Source organism: Struthio camelus, chromosome 5 (genome assembly GCF_040807025.1).
Source record: "Struthio camelus isolate bStrCam1 chromosome 5, bStrCam1.hap1, whole genome shotgun sequence".
Taxonomy (NCBI): domain Eukaryota; kingdom Metazoa; phylum Chordata; class Aves; order Struthioniformes; family Struthionidae; genus Struthio; species Struthio camelus.
The window spans coordinates 24,561,072-24,579,020 of record NC_090946.1 but is presented as its reverse complement, the minus strand read 5'-3'; the positions used below and the strand labels follow the sequence as shown (position 1 = coordinate 24,579,020).

Sequence of the window (17,949 nt, the reverse complement as noted above, 5' to 3'; positions counted from 1 at the left end):
ACATAGGCATTAGTGAAGAACAAGGCCAAGTGCTTTGCAGTCTGTTGGCCGCTAGATTGCTGCAGATGGGTTTGGCCCTGAATAATGTGAAGAAGAGCTAGGTGCATACCAATTGGCAAAAAGTCTCCAAGTGTCAGCAGAGATGATATTTCTGAATTATTTCCAGAAATTATAATACTCTTCTGAGTGATTCTGAAGAGCAGTTTAGTTACAGGGCTTTCTCTTGTGTTTGAAAGTCCATCCATGCTCCTCAGATAGTGGCACTGGTGAATATGCTGGGTGGGTTTTTTTTGTTTTGTTTTGTTTTTTTTTTTTAAAGTCTTCTGTATATAGTGTGTACCTTAGAAGCCTGAGGCTTAATATTTTAATGGCTGCTATCTGAAAGCTTTTTGAAGTCCTTGAAACTCCTTGAAACCTTGTGCAACATTATTGAAATCAGTACTGCTGCATGAACTACATGGAAGAATTTAGCCCCGGTGCTTTCTGTGCTTTCTCTTCAAATACTTTCTCTCCAACAGTTATTTTTAATTTTGCATATTTCCGTGCTCAAGTACACATGATTTTATTGCAAAGAAATGTAAGCAATCACACCTTTTTTTTTCCAGCCTAAGACGTTTGGTCTCTTCTTCTTTCTGTTGTTTCAGCTACAGAATTCCCTGAAAAGTGATTTGTGCCTTGATCAGGGGCCAGACACAGAGAATATTCCAATCGTGTATATCTGCCATGGAATGACACCACAGGTTAGTTTGTCTGATGATTTCTCATATTGCTGCTGCTCTTAGTAGACTGTGTAGGAGGAACCATCTTGTTCCTGTCATTGTTTTTCTGCTACAATACCTCCTTATGCTGTCCGGTAACTGTTTTATAGGAAGCTAGAACATTATTTCTGCCATAAGTTGAGAATCATTGGTATATTAAGCGCTTTGACAAAGAAGTCTGTTTATTCATTTTAAAAGAATCTAAGAAATAAGGGGATGAGCACTGACCCAGATTTGCTGTTAAAAGCTTTCCTTTCTGATCTTTAACTGAGCATCTCATGAATGAAGCAATGCATTTTAAAAGATTGTATGTACATATATGTATATATATAGACACACCCAGAGTTTATTTATACATAATCTGAAGCAATAATTTTTCTTTTTACTTGATGTATTTACTCAGCTTCACACATCTGAAATATACAGCCACCTTCTTCACAGGGAACAGTTGTGCCAAAATCCAAACCCTGTTCTTGCCCAGTCCCTTCTTTTAAAGCTCCGTTTTTCTTTCTCTGTTGTTGTCCTGTTACTCCAGTATAGTATACATGAAAGGCCCCAAGCCTTTTCATTTCCTTACACAACAGCTACATTTATTAACCGTAAAGACAGTATTTCCTCAGGTGGATAACTATATGGGCATAGGTGAAAGTGCAAATCTTGACAATGAAAGGGGTGTCTTACATGGTCCAGAACATGCTTGTCAAAGATAGATGTGCAAATTACCTGATTCTGAAAAGCAGCAGAAGCAGAAATACCATGAAGAAAACATGTATGTGGGAGTGATTGGAGACACTGAAAAATCCCTCTGATTTTAATGTTTTTTGCCCCCCCTCTAACTATGTTTTGTATTTGCTTTCTCAAAAGGGCCCTGTTGCTCTTCACTTAAATACATTCCAGAATGTGATTTTACCCACGGTATTGTCAGTTACGTGATTTGGCTGTACAAGCAAAAGAGAATCATGCTAATACCTCAGAAATAAACACAGATCAAAAAGGTAATATTGCCCTCTGTAGCTGGATATCTTACTGAGCTGGAAATAGGAATTTGATGAAATGTTGGGTATGATTCTGTTACGCCTTGCCAAGTTGCGCACTCTCTTGACTGGGTTCTGTGCTGGCTTCCTTCATGGAGGGCCTTTAATATTGAGCAGTAGTGGCATCGTGCTTGAGTAAATTATGAATGATGTGGACAAGAATGTCTGAAAGCGCCATCCATCACACTTGCTCGCTGCATGGGCTGTGGCTTATTTGTCACATAATTATGTGGTAACCACTGTTTGCCTCTAAGAGGCTTGTAAGCTAGTCCTCAGTGCTAGCTGCAGAACCACCTGTGAGCCAGAGCTGTTCGTCTTCTGGGAGGGTGCCGTAATTCTCTTCTGGCATATCATCTACAATAACAACACACTACAGGCACACTTGTAAATTCAAATTAGAAATTTTAATTATAGTTAAGAGGCAAACAACAGCAAAAGAGAGTCACTTCAATTAGCACAGTTCAGTATTCACTGTATCAAGAACTATTTTTGAATGTCAGCTGAAGTTCTGTATAAAAGAGAGAGCGACAGATAAGGGAAAAGGAGCAAGGCAAACTTTTGTCGACAGGATTCTTCTCCTTTTAGGATTACAATGTTAATTGCATCTCCTTCTCATTAACATGGATTTAATTATTTTGTAAGCAATGATGTGCTTACAAAAAACAAAAAATGCCCATATGTGAGCAATATCCCAATAGCGAAGGAAAACCAAAAGAGGGATACAGTCTCCCTCTGTGTTAGGAATTATATTAGAAACAGGGAGTGCTAATAAAATTGATTCAGCCTACTTACTTCTAGGAGATTTCCATTGTGTGCGTATAATCTCTTGGGCAAGCAGAGCTGCAGCCATTTCCATTTTCTCTAGCATATTGGAAATATTTGCATAAATACTCCTAATCTTAGTGAATTTACTAGTGACCGTGGAAGATATTGGTAAGATGCAAATTTTATTCTCAAATTAGTAGTGATTAAAAGCTATATAATAGGGACTGTTTGGCCCACCTGCCAGGCCTTAGCAAGCAGATTAGTCAAAAAGATTAGTCCCATGGTACAGGGTTGCTTTGTGTGACTGAGGGTTTCGATGATGCTGTTCGGTCTGGTACAAAACTTTACTGTTGCGGCTTACGTCACTTAGTTTTAGAGCTAGCACGTGCACTGCTAGCATGGAGTGCCTTTATATGTCTGGTTTCCAGGAACATATACAACTTAAGTTGCTGTTCTTAGTTATTGCTGTAGCCTCTCTTCAAAGCTGGGTTTATCAAACTTCCTTTTCTTTTTGCTAAGCTCTTTCAAATCGTTTTGAATTCTCATTAAGCTTTCTTCCTGAGAAATGGCTTAGATAACCTGTTGACATCAGGTAATAGTTCCAGAATTGTACATATGGTTACTGTTTTCTTTTAGCATGTTGTGCACAGGAAAAGGATAATTTAAGTCAACAGAAGGGGAACTGTGTACCTGACATTAAAAATCCATATTCCATTGTTTGCAGACAATGTCAAGAACATTATGCAAAGTTTCATAAATAAAGGTAAAAAAAAAAAAAAAAAAAAAAAAAAAAAGAGGCAAGGAACTATCCTCAAATATTGCTATGAAAGGATTGCAAATCATTTTCCCTGCACAGCTTCAATTTCATTTTAAAGAGGAATCAGAATTAGTAATGATAAGACTCGTGTTTCAAAGACTCCCCAGCCTTTCAATAAACCACTCCATATGTCTACTGTAGCAAACATTAGCGAATTCATAGTTCATTCCTTCAGGTATCTCAGAGCACTTTACAACCTGCAACGTAACATCCTCAAATAATATCATTTTGTTTATTTTGTAGTATTGTTCTGCAAATAGAGAGATTGAGGCAAACCTTACATGTGGTTGAACAGTGGGATGGAATGGAAAATCAGAAAACAAACTGTCCATATTCTTAGTCCTCTGATCCTACCAATGAGAAACAACTTTCCACAGCAGGGTATTGGGTTTGTCTTAAAAAGACAGAGGGCATCTGAAAAACTGGAATCCGGGATTAGCTGTCTGTTGTATCCTCCTCCTGTCTTCAGTGGGGGTTTCCCAGGGTAGCTGTGTTTTGCCCTTGTCCCCAGAAGCCTGAACTTTCGGGAGTCACGGTACCATCCACTAAGTAAAGCAATGTGCATGTTGAACCAGTGAAAAAAAACCAAAATGAGTGGCCATCCTGGCATGTGGTCTCATGAATTTAACGGAACAATCATTAATAATGTGTTAACTTTGGTAAGAGTGTTTTCATTATGAAATATTGCTAAGACCCTTGTAGATGATGTGCTTGTCTTTGTAAGGCGGTAGCATCTGAGCAACAGAACTTTCCAAGCTGCTCATCCTCCCTGGATGCTGCTGCTGGAATGTACTGCTTCCTAATCATCACATCCTTCCGTTGCTGTCTTCAGTCGCTATCTGTCCAAAATTAGCATTGTCTTTATTACTGTTGTCAGTACAGCAACGTACAGTGTTTTGGCATAAATCCCCAGACTTGTCAGCAAGCACATCACCATCATACCTGAGCATCTGCTTCTGTCATTGCTATTACTTCTGTTGCCACCGTGGGTATTGGGCAGCTATTAGATTTGCAGGAAGGATGGACAAAGTAACTGCTCCTGGTTCCTTAGCCTGTCATACCTGCTTCACTGCACTGCTGCTACTTCTTAGATCAACTGGACAATTGACTTCTGCAGCTGTTAAAACAGCTAACATAGTTGGTAAATGCAGCATAGTAAAATAGTTAAAATAGTTTCGTACTGTACTGTTCAGTGGTGGTAGAAGGTATGTTGCTTTATTTGCATGAGAACTGTTCAGAGGCAAAGCACAGCAGCCCTTAGTCCTTCTTGGTCAAGGGGAGTACACTGGAGACAGCTGGAGAAGTGCCCCCCTTCAGCATGGTCATGGAGGGAAGCAGAAAATTAGGAGATGAGGTGGACTGGCAATAAGGGAGAAGCGAGGGGAGAGAAATGGAACAGAAAGGAGGAGGCGACAGAAGGAAAATCAGGACAAAATAGTTGGTAACAAAGTTCATGCAAGGTCATAGGTTTTTTGGCTTTTGTAAGTGGTTCATGCATAAAAGGGTGAAGATACTGGTTTAATTCTATTACCGTTGAAATCAGCTCTTAAAGCCAATTGTCGAAGCCAAGCTACAGTTCACTCGTACAGGTTTCAGCCTTAGAAGGAGGTCCAGCAGTGCCCCAGTTTTGCATGGAAAAAGATGTTTGGTTGTAAGTTGCACTCAGCGCGTGTCCCAGGCCTGACTGAGTTCTCTTCCTAGTGCTCGTCCTAGTCTCTCCTGAGACTGAATGCTGGATGTTTTCTAAGATGCTATTTGAGCAGGCCTGTAATCTTGAAGGCAGACCGATGGCAGTGTGTTACTTGCATTAAAGCTACTCTTGAATGATAATTTGGAAGATTCTTTGCTGGGAATGAAACACCGTATTATTAGAAGCTTTATAACTAGTGTATAATAAGCAAGTACCATCAGTCAATGAAGTGTTATTTTAAATACAGATTTACCTTGAAAAGTGCTTGTGGCTGAGGGAAAAAAGAGCAGTTCTGTGCGTTCCCTTGTTCAAAGGCCTCTAGCTCACACAGGTCTCGTTTTATAAGCAGTTAAACCAGGAAGCTTACCCAAGGATGTGAAGGTCAACATAAACAGTTAGATTCTGAGGAATTTGAGGACCAGTGTCAAAAGACTGGATTAGGAGATTACTAGAGAAGTGCAGGCGAGGAGGTTATGAAGGGAAGCCGTGCCAGCAAGTAGAGCTCTGACAGGTTTACGCTGTGTGAGGCTCTCACCTGCAAGCTCATTGTTGTATTCTAAGCACAGTGTATACAATACTGCAAACAGCAGTTACAGGAGTTCTCGTGAACTTCAAAAAACTGTATGAATCATGAATGTTCCTTTTAAAAATGTTTTTCAAGTATATTCATAAAAACTTTTCTTCAGTGTAATTTCTTAGGCATAGTGGTTCTTCATACATAGATGTTTGTTAAATTGTAAATGAGAATACTTCTATATGAGTTAAAATGGTTACCACTAAAGGCACTTATATTTCAGTAGGAAAGTGTAATATACAGGATTGATCACATGCCAGAAAATACCATATAGTTTGTCAGTCCAATTTGTAAACAATCCCAGAAGAGGGAACAGTCCATAGATGATGTTCATCAAATAATTATCCAGAGTTTGTGGACCTGAAAACATTTAAAATTTCTTGGCAAATAATTTGCAAGCAAAAAGAAAAGTAAATAATAATAATTTATTTGCAATGAATGATACAGACAAGGCCAAAACAACGGTAATGTGATCTTAGGTTATTGAGAAGTACGAACAATGGAGCTCTCGAAATAGTTTTAACGGAGCCTTACTTTTAATAAGGCTGTTCCAATTCCCATGCCTAATGAAATTCACACTGTATTGGACCACTGTCTATGCCAGACAAGTTGGGAAAATAGCAATGCCCTTTGTCAGAATGAGTGTTAAGGGAATTTGGAAGCAGAAACAACAGCCCTCGTAGGAGTGGCTTTCTGTGTATGTGCGGTAGTCTGACCGAGCAGCCTAATACACCACGTTACAAGGAGGAATTAACAGATAAATTGTGATTACATCTTTTATGACAGTTCAGACTTTGCATGATACCTTTCAGTTTGTTTAAAAAAAAAAAAAAAAAAAAAACCATGGAAATGCTGAACACTGCAACTCCTCTTCCCCGTCAGTCTTGATTCTGCTGCCTACAGAGCACCGCAATACTGCTGCCATGACATGTTTTAGATAAGGGAACGTCTGAAGTTTAAGAACAGAATATAGTTATGATGACTCAATCCCTAGCTGGCTTATGGATGAATACATACTCTTTCTCATACAGCTGAAAATAAAGATTACATTGAAATAACAATTATTCTAGGCCCAAAACACAGCATTCTTAAGAAACGATTTTGAGAGGTATATATTTCAGAAAACAAGGTCTTTTGTTACTTAAAAGTAGGACTGTGTTCCTAAATATGTACTTAAATGTAAACACTTAAGCATCGCAAACCAAGGCTGCGTGTAAGAAAACTGTCAAAACAGAAGGCCCTACAGCGGCTGCCAGTGCCACTAGCACAAGCCAGTGGTTGTCAGGGAATAATGAAGAACAGAACCAAACCAAACCTGCTGGTCTGGTTTAATAATTGACCCTTCAAACTTGAAACATCAGATGAGATGTCTACAATAAACGTGTTCAGGGAATCTTTTCTAGAAAAATAAAATGAGGCACAGCAGCTGTTTTAACAGCTGTCAGTCACATGCAGACTGAGGGTTGATATTCATGTTTGTCTTCCAGGTAAATGTTAAATATATTCAACGTCTGTGTATGAGACAATTTGATCTTGCATCTTCTCTGAGTAGTACCCTTCCTTTTTAAGGACCCGCTAACACATTGGTCTGAAGCAAGCAAATATCTCATTTATGGTAATAATTATATGTGTGCAAATAGACTGTATATAGACACGCATATGGACTGTTTTACAGAAATTGAATTGTACAGACCAACCAACTAGTTCTCGGTCCAAATACTTGGACGTGAAAAGTCACGTTGTGCAGCGGAGAAAACAGGTCTTTCCTCTCTTTATACAGGCAAAGTGAATATTTCATTATTCAAACAAAGTGAAGTAGCTGCATCAAGAGAGCAGCAGCTTAGCAGGGCAGCCCGATTCTCACAGAAGACAAGATGTTAGTACCTGGCTTCAGCCAGCAACTCAGGCTGTGCTGAGGGCTGCTCTAAGCCCGCTATGGCTGGCAGCCTGGCTGCCTGCAGACACTACGGATCAAACGTCCCTGCACGCCGGGGTGGGGGGGAACTGTGCATCTCTTAGCGCTCTGCCAAAGACGGGGTCTGACAGAGCACAAAGTTAGGCTCTTTCCCTTTACTTCTTCACTAAGTGGTGTGGAATAATGTAAGCGCTGGCGCTCCTACTAACTTTATGCACAACATGCGCTCTGTGAGCAAGGGTGTGTCCACAAGTCAATGTTTCTGGAACTGGAATTCCGATTTTTTTTAATCCAGGTTTGTTAGCTCCGTTCAGCAAAGGTGCAAGTAATGGAAGACAAAGTTACTTACAGTGTTAGTGAAACTGGCTAGCAAGGATAATATATGCATTAACGTATTATCATTTTTATCTTAAATGCATTCATGCTTGCTATGGCAATTAGTATCTTATTTTAAGATACTACTGCTGAATGTTTTATTGGGGCTATGTGTATCACTGTTAATTTCTTTCAGGGCTTAAATACTGATTTTGTTCATAGTAAAGTTAATATAAACTCTATGACTTTGTTTGCAATGGAAACTAAATCTGGTGTTAGTTTTCTGAAATTCCTTTCAAGATAGTTTCATAATTTCTCTTATGTACTTTGCACATGGCAGAGAAAACACTTTTTCAAAGCTGCACCCTCTTTAGAATATGCGATAGGTGCATCAGAGAACTACACAGATGTTTTAAGGCTTTCCAGAACCAACCGGTCTTCACTTGGCCTAGCGCAAGCAGTACACGACTCCAGGCAAAACAGTTTAGCCATGTATATATTTAAATATAACACTTTCTGCCTGAGAACATGTGGATGAGGAATGTAATATATATAACTTCCTGTTGTATATTATTTTACTTTTGAATCTGTTTTTTTTTTTAAGCTTGATTCAGGCAAAATTCTTATTAGTTACTTCAGTACAAATTCTCTCCAAGATAAGCTGTCTGGAAATCTGATTTCCAGTTCTGGAGCAGTTTTTGTGTAGAACCATTGGTCATGAGTAAATTATATCTCTACTTGCTATGACCGGAATTTAGAGGCTTCCTCTAGATATAGATAATATGACCAGTTAACCAGTCTTCCGTATCACTTACCTCACTTAAGATCCAGTCCCTATTGCCAGTATCTGGTATCTCTTAAACTGAAGAGAGTTATCCATTTCCAGGTGAAGGGGTCAGTGTTGCTGTTTTAGCTTCTTAACTGTATGTGCGGACCTGATAACTATATCCATTGCCTGAGCATATCGAGTGGTTAAGTCAGTTGTTGACTTTGTTTTTCAACTGACTGTAGGTCTCTATCATAGTAGGACCAAAGACTAACCCATCTCTACATTGTACAGATGTATCAAACAGAAGGACTAGCATTCTCCATTCACACGGTCAAAGACATTTTAATTCAAAAGAATGAGCACAAGAAATCTTTCTCCATGTTTCAGGCCTGGGAAGAGAATAGGTGGTCTGTCTATTCCACTTCACTGATTTAAAAAAAAAAAACAAAAACAAAACCAAAACTGCATAACTGCCTTATTCTGGGTCAGAAGAAGTATCTTCTACATCCCTCATTTTGGAAATAACTGAATAGATACTAGTGCTTATTTAATTTTGTGTTTGAAACTATTTAGCGTATGACTTTGTGCATGCCTGTAACAGTTGAGAGAACTGAACGCTTTGAACCGAAACTCCAACCGTAGTGAAATGAAATAGCTGAAAACCAGTATTTTTTTTCTTAAGAGTCACACCGATTTTCACATTTGGGGAAGTATAGCATTTATGTGCTCTCGGAGAAATGGTTTTCTATTGAAGAAATTCTTGTCCTTGTTTAGACAGGATGGACTGGAATTAAAAGACGTACAAGTTTATTAGATGCTTTTGAAATCTATATCCTTTCCTATGGTACAGGATCACTGCTGAAGGCGATTGTGAATAACAAAAAGGGAAAACAGTACCATGGGGCTATAAGCTGAAATTAGTGATCTGGCTAAAGTAGTAATCTTGACATTTAGGTTCCAGGAACTGAGGTAAAGTTAAAAAGTTCAAAAAGTAGTTCAGTTCTTTTGAGTGGTATCAATATGTAGGACCAGAAGGAAGAACATTTAAGAACTTGAATAGCTTGAAAACTTAAGAGCCCAGAAGCCTCTAGACAACAAAGCTCTTTTTTAATGATTATTAGAGGAAATCAATCAGGGAATCAGTAAGCATTTTACTGAGAAATGAATGTCTATTTTACACAGTTGGATGCAGCAGAAGAGCCAAAGGTAACTCGGTCTGGGTCACAGGTGATGCGTGTTTGAAAAAGCAAATAAAAAACAAAACCAAAAAAAATCTAACGGGAATAAAAGCGGTGGTCCAGTGATGTTCTACCGGCTTAATCATTCTTTCCTCTAAATGAAAGGGAAACGCGCATCTCAGAGAAAAGATAAGGGTTCTATTAGATAGCTGTAGATTCAGTGTTTTACAGTAGAGGTAAGCAAATTTACAAGTATCACAAGATGAGCTGGAAAAATGCAGAGCATATGTCGACCTTTAATGAAAGACTGCAAACGCTCATCAGACGTAACACTGGGAGGGTGCTCCGAAAGTGGTATCGTGTGATTTATAGATATTCGGTTAGAAAGCTTTTGCCTCACAAAGCAAAATTTTCATAGCGATAACAAAAACTGCAACTGGCAGAAATTCTAATGAAATCTACCTGGACTTGGTAAACAGCTTTCATCACATTTCTGCAGAAAAGAATAATGCACCACGTCAGCACAAAAGAGTAGTAAGTAAATTTCTGCAGTGCCGAGAAGTACCCAGGGGACCACAAAGAAAGCCAGAGTGCACAGACAGGTTGAATACGCTAACACCTCTGTTGCTCTCCTAACAACCTAAGAGGTAGTGCACAGTTCACAGATCTGTTGGTTTTTTCTTTTTTTCAGTAGCATTGCCTAGTTGATGTTACTGGGCATTACAGAACATTCTTCTCAGAATTTTTTTTCTTACTCCTTGATAAAGTATTTACATTTGGTGTTCTGTGTGTTGTGTTACCATTATCTTGCATGTTTTCTGCACCGTTTTAATTTCTGTACTTACCTCCCAGGCCATTTGTCTTGAACTGTTGCATTTCTATATGACTAACTCCTACTGCAGCATCGTTACCACCTTTGTTATCTTCTCCGCTGTTGATATGCCTGTTAATGCTATAGGAGGAGAGAGGCATACGTTTGCTGTCTCTCTGGTTTGACTGGGAACAATTTATTCAGCATTTTGTTAAAGAGGTGAAGCTGATGCAGGAAAAGAGGTTAAGCAGAATAGCAGAGAAGTTGGTAGCAGACTCTTTTTGTATAGCGCAAAATTAAAATTCATGTCTTGTATTCGTATTCTCTAATTTTAAACACTCATATCATGGTTACTGTACTTGTGATGGCCAAGTGCTCCGAGAACTTTCCTCCCCTGTTTATATTTTTAAGGTAATTTTCCCAGAGTAACTGCAGTAAAAAAGCTGCATTGAAAATGTAATCAAAGCAAACAAGCTGTTGTGAGCATGTGCAGTGCCTAAGAATTTAAAATTATCGGAGTTCCTCAAATTTCTCATGTAGTCTCGTAATTTAGAAGAGGTTAGAATTGTTGGCCTGAATGTTATTTCAAAACTGTTCTCACCTGGGAAATAAAAATCTACAGAGATTTTCAGGTGATTTTTTTGGTGTGTTGTATTACGTGGCTTCCTGCACAGAGAGATTTGCTAAGTGTGTTAATTTGAAATAGACCAGAGTTGTAGGTCTGCATATTATGTAGCAATTACTAGAGTTTACTCGACACCGTATTCTGAAGGTGTCTCTTCCCGTTGCAGACTGGCATTGGTCTGCGGTTTTTAAAACCAATTGTCGCTTACAATATGAATTCAGCATAAAACCACATAGTTATTGGAACACATAGGCAGCACGTGGAGATTAATGTTGCAGTAAATGCAGGTTGTTGACGATTACATAATCTCTTGATTGATGTTACATTATTTCATTTGTTACTACATCAGAATTGAAGTTCCAAAGGTCAGGTTTTCATTTCTCAATTCTTCAAAGTATCCGATTAACTGATAGAGAAGGTAGTTAATACACTAGATGGAAGACCTACTCTGTAATTTCTTTGGTTTTATTCATAATTTTATTATGTCATTCTACTAATTGAAGTCATTCACTGGCTCATTTAGAATTCATGGAACAAACTCCATCCCCATGAAAGCATATATAACTCTCCCTGCAGTTACATGAGCCGTATTAGTTTCACAGCATTCATTCAAATTCTGATCAGCTATTCAGTTTCAACTAGTTTCTGTCTAGTGTTGTTCGCTATTTGCAGAGAAGTTCCTGTTCACACCAATGTTTATGGAATTTTGTTTTCACGGTATTTTCCTGTGAACAAGAGATTTATTTTTCTTAATCATTAACCATGGCTTGTCTAATCAGGGAGCAGAAAGAATGCAAGAATTTACTTCTGCATAAAAAAAATTCTTCACTGAGTATTTATTACTAGTTCTGGAAAAAATCAGCCTTGAGTTGTACACCAGGAAAAGGGCTGTTTGTCAGATAATTTTTTTTAAAGTCGGCAATCAGAATAGCACTTAGCAAGTGCTGACTGCAGTCTAAACCTGGTTGTACATACCAAGTAGAAATAACTTTCCCAGAAAGAAAATATAGTGTCCTAGGGACTTCTGTAATTCGGCATTGTTCCAATAACCAGTGGCTAGCCATTAAAGCCACCAGGAAACAAACTGGGAATAAGGTGCATATTTGTAACAAAGCAGAGGATTAGCCCATTGGCTTAAACTACCATAAGCAGCAGTGAGTGAAACTGCTGAAGTCACTGAAGGTGGTACCGTTCTGGAAACTGTAACTTAATGAAATACAAGTTACTGGACTTCGAGGTAAGCAAGTGGAAGTATATGCCCTGTGGCAAACGGAAGATCAGGCTACAAAACCTAGTGGTGGTCTTTGACTCTTAAATCTACTAACATGTCAACTAAGTGACAATCAAAGTGAATTCTGCTTTGAATTTTGCTTGAATTTGGAATATACAGAAATAACACTAATTGTTATAGTAACCAGAACAAGGCATGCATTTTCTTTATCTTATGGCTTTATTTTTTTTTTTATGACTTTTTTTTTTGTTGTTGGCAATTAAACAAATTATACAGGAATAGCCGTCACACCAAACCTGTCCATGAAGGCTTATAGTAATCAAGTGAAAAAGCTGGTGAATGCATTTCAGTCATTCAGACGTTACTGCAATATTAACCTTGTATTTGTTTAGCAGGGAACTGTGCTGATGGTGAGCACTGCAGCTTTGTTGCTCTTACTGTGCTAAAGATGTAGTGATTTATTCAGCATGCATATTCTATTCAGTATTTATTTTCAGTGCTTTCAAACTCTGAAATAAGCCTTACAATTCTGAGTTCTAAATGAATGACTTGTTAATGCCATCAGTTTTGGAAGGAAAAAAAAAAAGCACTCAAACGTATCGACGCACAACATTTATTAAAAGAGCCTAAAGGCGGAACAAGAAACTGGAGAAAACTAAGACAGGTTACCACATTAAACCTGGAGCTTATATAGATCATGCTGCTTTGTTTTTAAAATGTGACCAAAAGGCAGTGAGAGAATTCAGTATGTAAGAATGAGTTAATATGCCAAGGATGATAGATCACAGCTCTGAATTTCAGAATGTTTGCGAGTTTTAGTCATATCCTCTCTTTTGTATTAACACAGGACTAAACCCTTAAATCTTTCTTTTTTGCTCCAGTGTGTTCAAGTGAGGCAATCTTCCACTGTTGAAACAGAAATTATTGAATGCTGTTGCACTGGTTTGATTTACGCATCTCATCAAATTTACAATCTGTCCTATCAGTAACTGTGAGTTTCGTGATGTTAGGAATTTTTTAAGCAGTCAGGTGTTTTTTTTCCCAGCTTACTTACATTTCTTTAATTCAGTATAATTCACAGGAGTAAGTTTAAGTATCTGCAGAAGGATGGACTGTGAAAATTGGGACCTTAGTGACTATTCAAGACATATTTAAGTAAGAATTGTGAAGTGAGGCAAATGTTACTCTGCCAGATGTGTGATGTACGTGGTGAGTACTCTGAAGTAGCTAATTAGCTACTTCCTATGGGAGCCATGCTGATTGCTTAACTGTTTGCTGCAGATGCCCATTTCTGGCTTCCAAATAGACTGTTAATATCCTGTGATAGCCTGTTTTCAAATAAAGCTAAATTTGCCCACTGCAGATGCCATTCATAACTGCACATAAATCATGTGAAGGGATATGCTAATCTGAGAAATACTACCTGAGATGATGATAGTGTAAGAGGCAAAAACATCCTGTAATAACAGCAGCAGATTGGATCTTTGTTTCTCTTTGACTTCCTTGGCACTCTTCAAACTTCTGTTCTAAAAATACATGCACTTTTTTTAAATCAAGCAAACATTATTTCTTATGATCCCTCCCCTCCCTTCAACTTTGTGGCTCTCCAGCTGTTTGCAGTCTCGCAGTTGCAGACAGGAGATTATGTCTCAAGATACTTTCATTTCCCTGTTCTGGCAGCGCAAAGCGGATGTAAAGCCAGCAGGTTAAGATTCCCCTCTGCAGGGAAACACAGCGTGGCAGTGAAAGACGTCTGTCTTTCTGTACTTGCTAACGCCAAGGATTTGACTTGGATTCACATCCCTTTGATGTGAAAACACGTGGCTCCGCATAGCTGCAGACCGTTTTTCTGCACTGTCTTCAAAACATTTTTCTTTCCCTCAGTAACTGCAAGCATGAAATCGTAGTAAAATCTGTACAACCCAAATTATCAACAGGTCAGACTGTGCTCAATGCCGTATCAAGATCGGGTACGTTAGTCTGACGCAGCGTCTCTCAGGTACAGCCGAGGATGTAGCCTGTTACCTGAGCGTTCCCCATTGGTCTCCCGAGTTTTACTTTGAATGTTGCAGCAATTACATCTTCTGGCACCTGCTTTTAGGGCTGATGCAGTGTAGGTCACAAGGTAAGGGCTCTGTTGGCTTGACGCAGACCCTGAGATTTTATCTGGAATTCCCTAGAAGTTCGGTAGTGTGTTTTTTAACTCTCCAGGTTTCCTTTCTACTGTGAGTCTGACAGGCGTAAGTCACTGAGAGCGGCACCTAAGTTTCTCTGACAGATTGCTCCCCTGTGATTCTACTTACGAGAACGACAACAGCGTTGTCCAAAAGGAGCACACGGAAGAAAAATACCTTTTTAGTTCAACAAACAGGAAGGGAAAAAACATAGTTCTGTCCTCCAGATGCGTGCCAAGGGTGGATCTGAACAAGCAGCTTGGTGACTGAAAATCTGACCTTTTGCTCCAATCTGGTTGGTCTAGGGAGACATCCAAGTAGAATTAATGTCACTGAAGTTAAATTTAGCTCTTTCGTCTTCTTGCTGTGCTTAATTCAGGCGATACTTATGTAATGAGACAGTCCAACATAATATGTACAACAGAGAGAAACCCACTTGGTGAAATTGTTTTTCCTATGTAATAACCTCACTGTGTGGAGGTTCCATATAGCTGAGAAATCTCCCTTTTGCTGAGCAATCCGGGAGCCTCGAAACAGAACAGGGCCAGCACGCTTCTCCCACAGAAGGGCCAGGTTTCCCAAACCCACAGTAGGAGCCTCTGCAGACCCTAAGATCTGCAGTCGCCTACTACACTGGGGTGCCCAAGAAACTGCCCAAGGACATGGCTGCTGGTTCAATGAATTACACTAGCTGTCTGGTCTCAAACCTTTCCTTGTGGAAAAGAGAGGATGAGAATATAGAATTATCTCCCTGATAAGCACCTGCGCAGCCTCCCTGTACCTTGGGGCTGGTTGTCTAGGACTGAAGAGGGGGTTACCCACCACTTCCTGACAGTTCGGAGTGGGTGGGTGGGTGGGTCAGGCCTTCCCCAACAGTGTCTAAGCACGGCATGCCCTTCTGGCCTGGGCACAGGCAACTCCCCCCAGGGAAAAGGGAGGAAACAGGGAGGGAGTAATGAATTCCCAAACAGCTATTTCTCCCAGGAATGCCCCTGCCACCCTTACACTCCTAGGTAGGGTCTGGTCCTGGAGTGCCCATGCAGTGACATACGTTGTAGCTTTGGGGAGAATCAGCTTTACAAAAGCATACAAATCGCTAAATAGAAGGTAACTGTTGCCATCTTTCTTAGGGTGTTGTTCATATGCAAATTAGGAAGCTGCTAGAAGTAGTAATTGTTGCTGTTTTAGAACAATGATGTAAAACGAATTTACTTGAGAGAGCGCTAAAAGAACTGTATTATTTATCCTGCAAATATTCAGTGACTCTTAACTATGACTGACTGATGTGTCTGGCTTTCATATTCATTCTGAACAGCAAGACGGAAGTCTTTTTTCTTTAGGTCCGTGTCCTGCAGATACCTTTAAAGGATAATCTACTTCAGATGATGAAATGAAGGCCCCAAAGACACGGAGAAAGTGCAGGGGAACGCCTGTGACATCATTTGCCTTTTGTCCTGAAGGCTTATCCTCGGAACCTAAATGATACTGCTGTAGCAACCTGAAGCTTAGGTTAGCTATTTTAGCTGTTCACTCTAAGCTTGTCTTGTTGTACTTGAAGGTCATGTAGTTTCTGGAGTTTCTGGTTTGACTTTGCTGCCTCATCCACGAGATAAGCTATTACTCAAAAGCTGAGTCTGTTCTGCTTGCCCTATGGAGACCTGTAAGGTCTGTGCTCATATGTGAGACTTCAGAGTATGACTGAAAGCCCCAGAAAATCAAACCATAAGGAATGAAAGCAGTGGGAAACGCAGCATAGTATTTGCCCAATTAAGCAATGTGCCTTTCCGTATTGTAGCATTCACTGTTTCTTTTTTTGCCAAGTTTTACAGCATGACTTGTGCAATGGGCACAATATGAAGTTGGCAGTGTTCTTAGTTTGTAGGAAGAACGAAGCTTAGTAGGCAAAGCAGGGGAAGGCTTTCCACAGAGCTACACAGCTGAACTGGCATTAGTGTCCTGTTTGACACGGAAGTGATTTTCTGCCTTGTTTGGTTGTTTCCAGTCTGGAAAGTCTTTTTAATGTCTGTTAAGCACTCATGGTAAGAAATCTTTATGTATGGTTATTTCTTACGTCTCCTTCATTTCTGTCCTTTCTTTAAAAAATGGTATGCGCCCTAGAATTACATAAAATGAAACATCTACCAGGTGATGCTTTTCTGTGCCGTTTTCCTGGGGACAAGAGGAGCGGAAGAACGGAGTAATGTCTGGCGTGTGAACACGCTTGGTATTCCCGCCTGAGACGCGTTTTGCTTTTCTTTGCTGAGCTTTGTGATCTTTGCAATTTATTATTCATGAACAGAGACGGGATCAAGGCTACAGTTTTTGCATGAGGTCTTAGTATGCAGACTCTTCATTCGAATTCTACGTGCTGATTTCTTTCTCTCTCAGTGTCATTTACTGTCACTCTACAAATAGTGGAGCCGCTATTTTGGTAGGTAGGAAAAGTACCACTTGCTCAAAAATCGGATGTATCTGTTAGCTACATCTAATTCTCCACTTGCCTTGGATGGCTTAAAAACATTGCAGCAAGGAAATTACTTTTTTAGGGTAACAGCTGGGTCTGATAAAATTCTATGAGTCTCTGTCAGTCTCTACATGGTATTAGAGGCTGATAATAAAGATTAACTAATCAGTTGAAATGACAGACAGTGCTCCTTGAAATACATCCTCTACGACTAAGGAAAAATGTTTTGTGTCGGCTAGTGTGTCTGAGGATTTGCTTTCATTTTCATGCTGCTCTCCATTTAAAACATCAGAAATCTCTCTTTTCAGCTTCATGGGCTTGTTTTAGGAGGGTAAATATTACAGAGCATGTGCCAGGGTGAGTAACTTTCCTTCGTTCTCCAAGGGACTGAAAGCTGCAAAGTCCAGTTTGCTCCTCTCATCCCTATCTACTGAATAGCCATGGCAGAGGCCATCCTCATCTACTGAAGCAACTAAGGGTAGACAAAATGTGAAATGTAAATGAAACCTGGACCTTTTTTAAAAGCAAGCTCAACTGTCAGTGACAGAAATGACCAACGCAAGTGCTACAGGTGCTCTCTGCTCTTTTCTTTGTTATATTAACATCCAAACTAATTCTTCCTCCATTGATATGCTGTTGTAAAGTTGGTTGTTAAGTGCCATACGTCATTTGAAGAGAAGGAAGTCACAGCACAGGCATCAGATGTCTGAAATTGTATTCGTATTGAATGTGGGAAAGGGTCACTGTTTCTTTAAAATTTTGAAAGTAAGGCTGCCAAAATTGACTGTGATTTCATTTGCTGTAGTGCATCTATTAAACGTAATGGTAT

At 39.5% G+C, this 17,949-nt stretch overlaps 1 protein-coding gene across 11 annotated transcripts in view; it reads left to right on the top strand.

The window, feature by feature from the left end:
- Positions 1–17,949, top strand: part of GALNT18 (polypeptide N-acetylgalactosaminyltransferase 18) — a 276,796-nt gene that overhangs the window by 227,017 nt on the left and 31,830 nt on the right. For all 11 annotated transcript variants that reach the window (XM_068945116.1, XM_068945114.1, XM_068945115.1 and 8 more), the window contains one exon: positions 645–740. In XM_068945116.1, the coding sequence (XP_068801217.1) occupies positions 645–740 (96 nt within the window). The remainder of the gene's footprint in view (positions 1–644; positions 741–17,949) is intronic.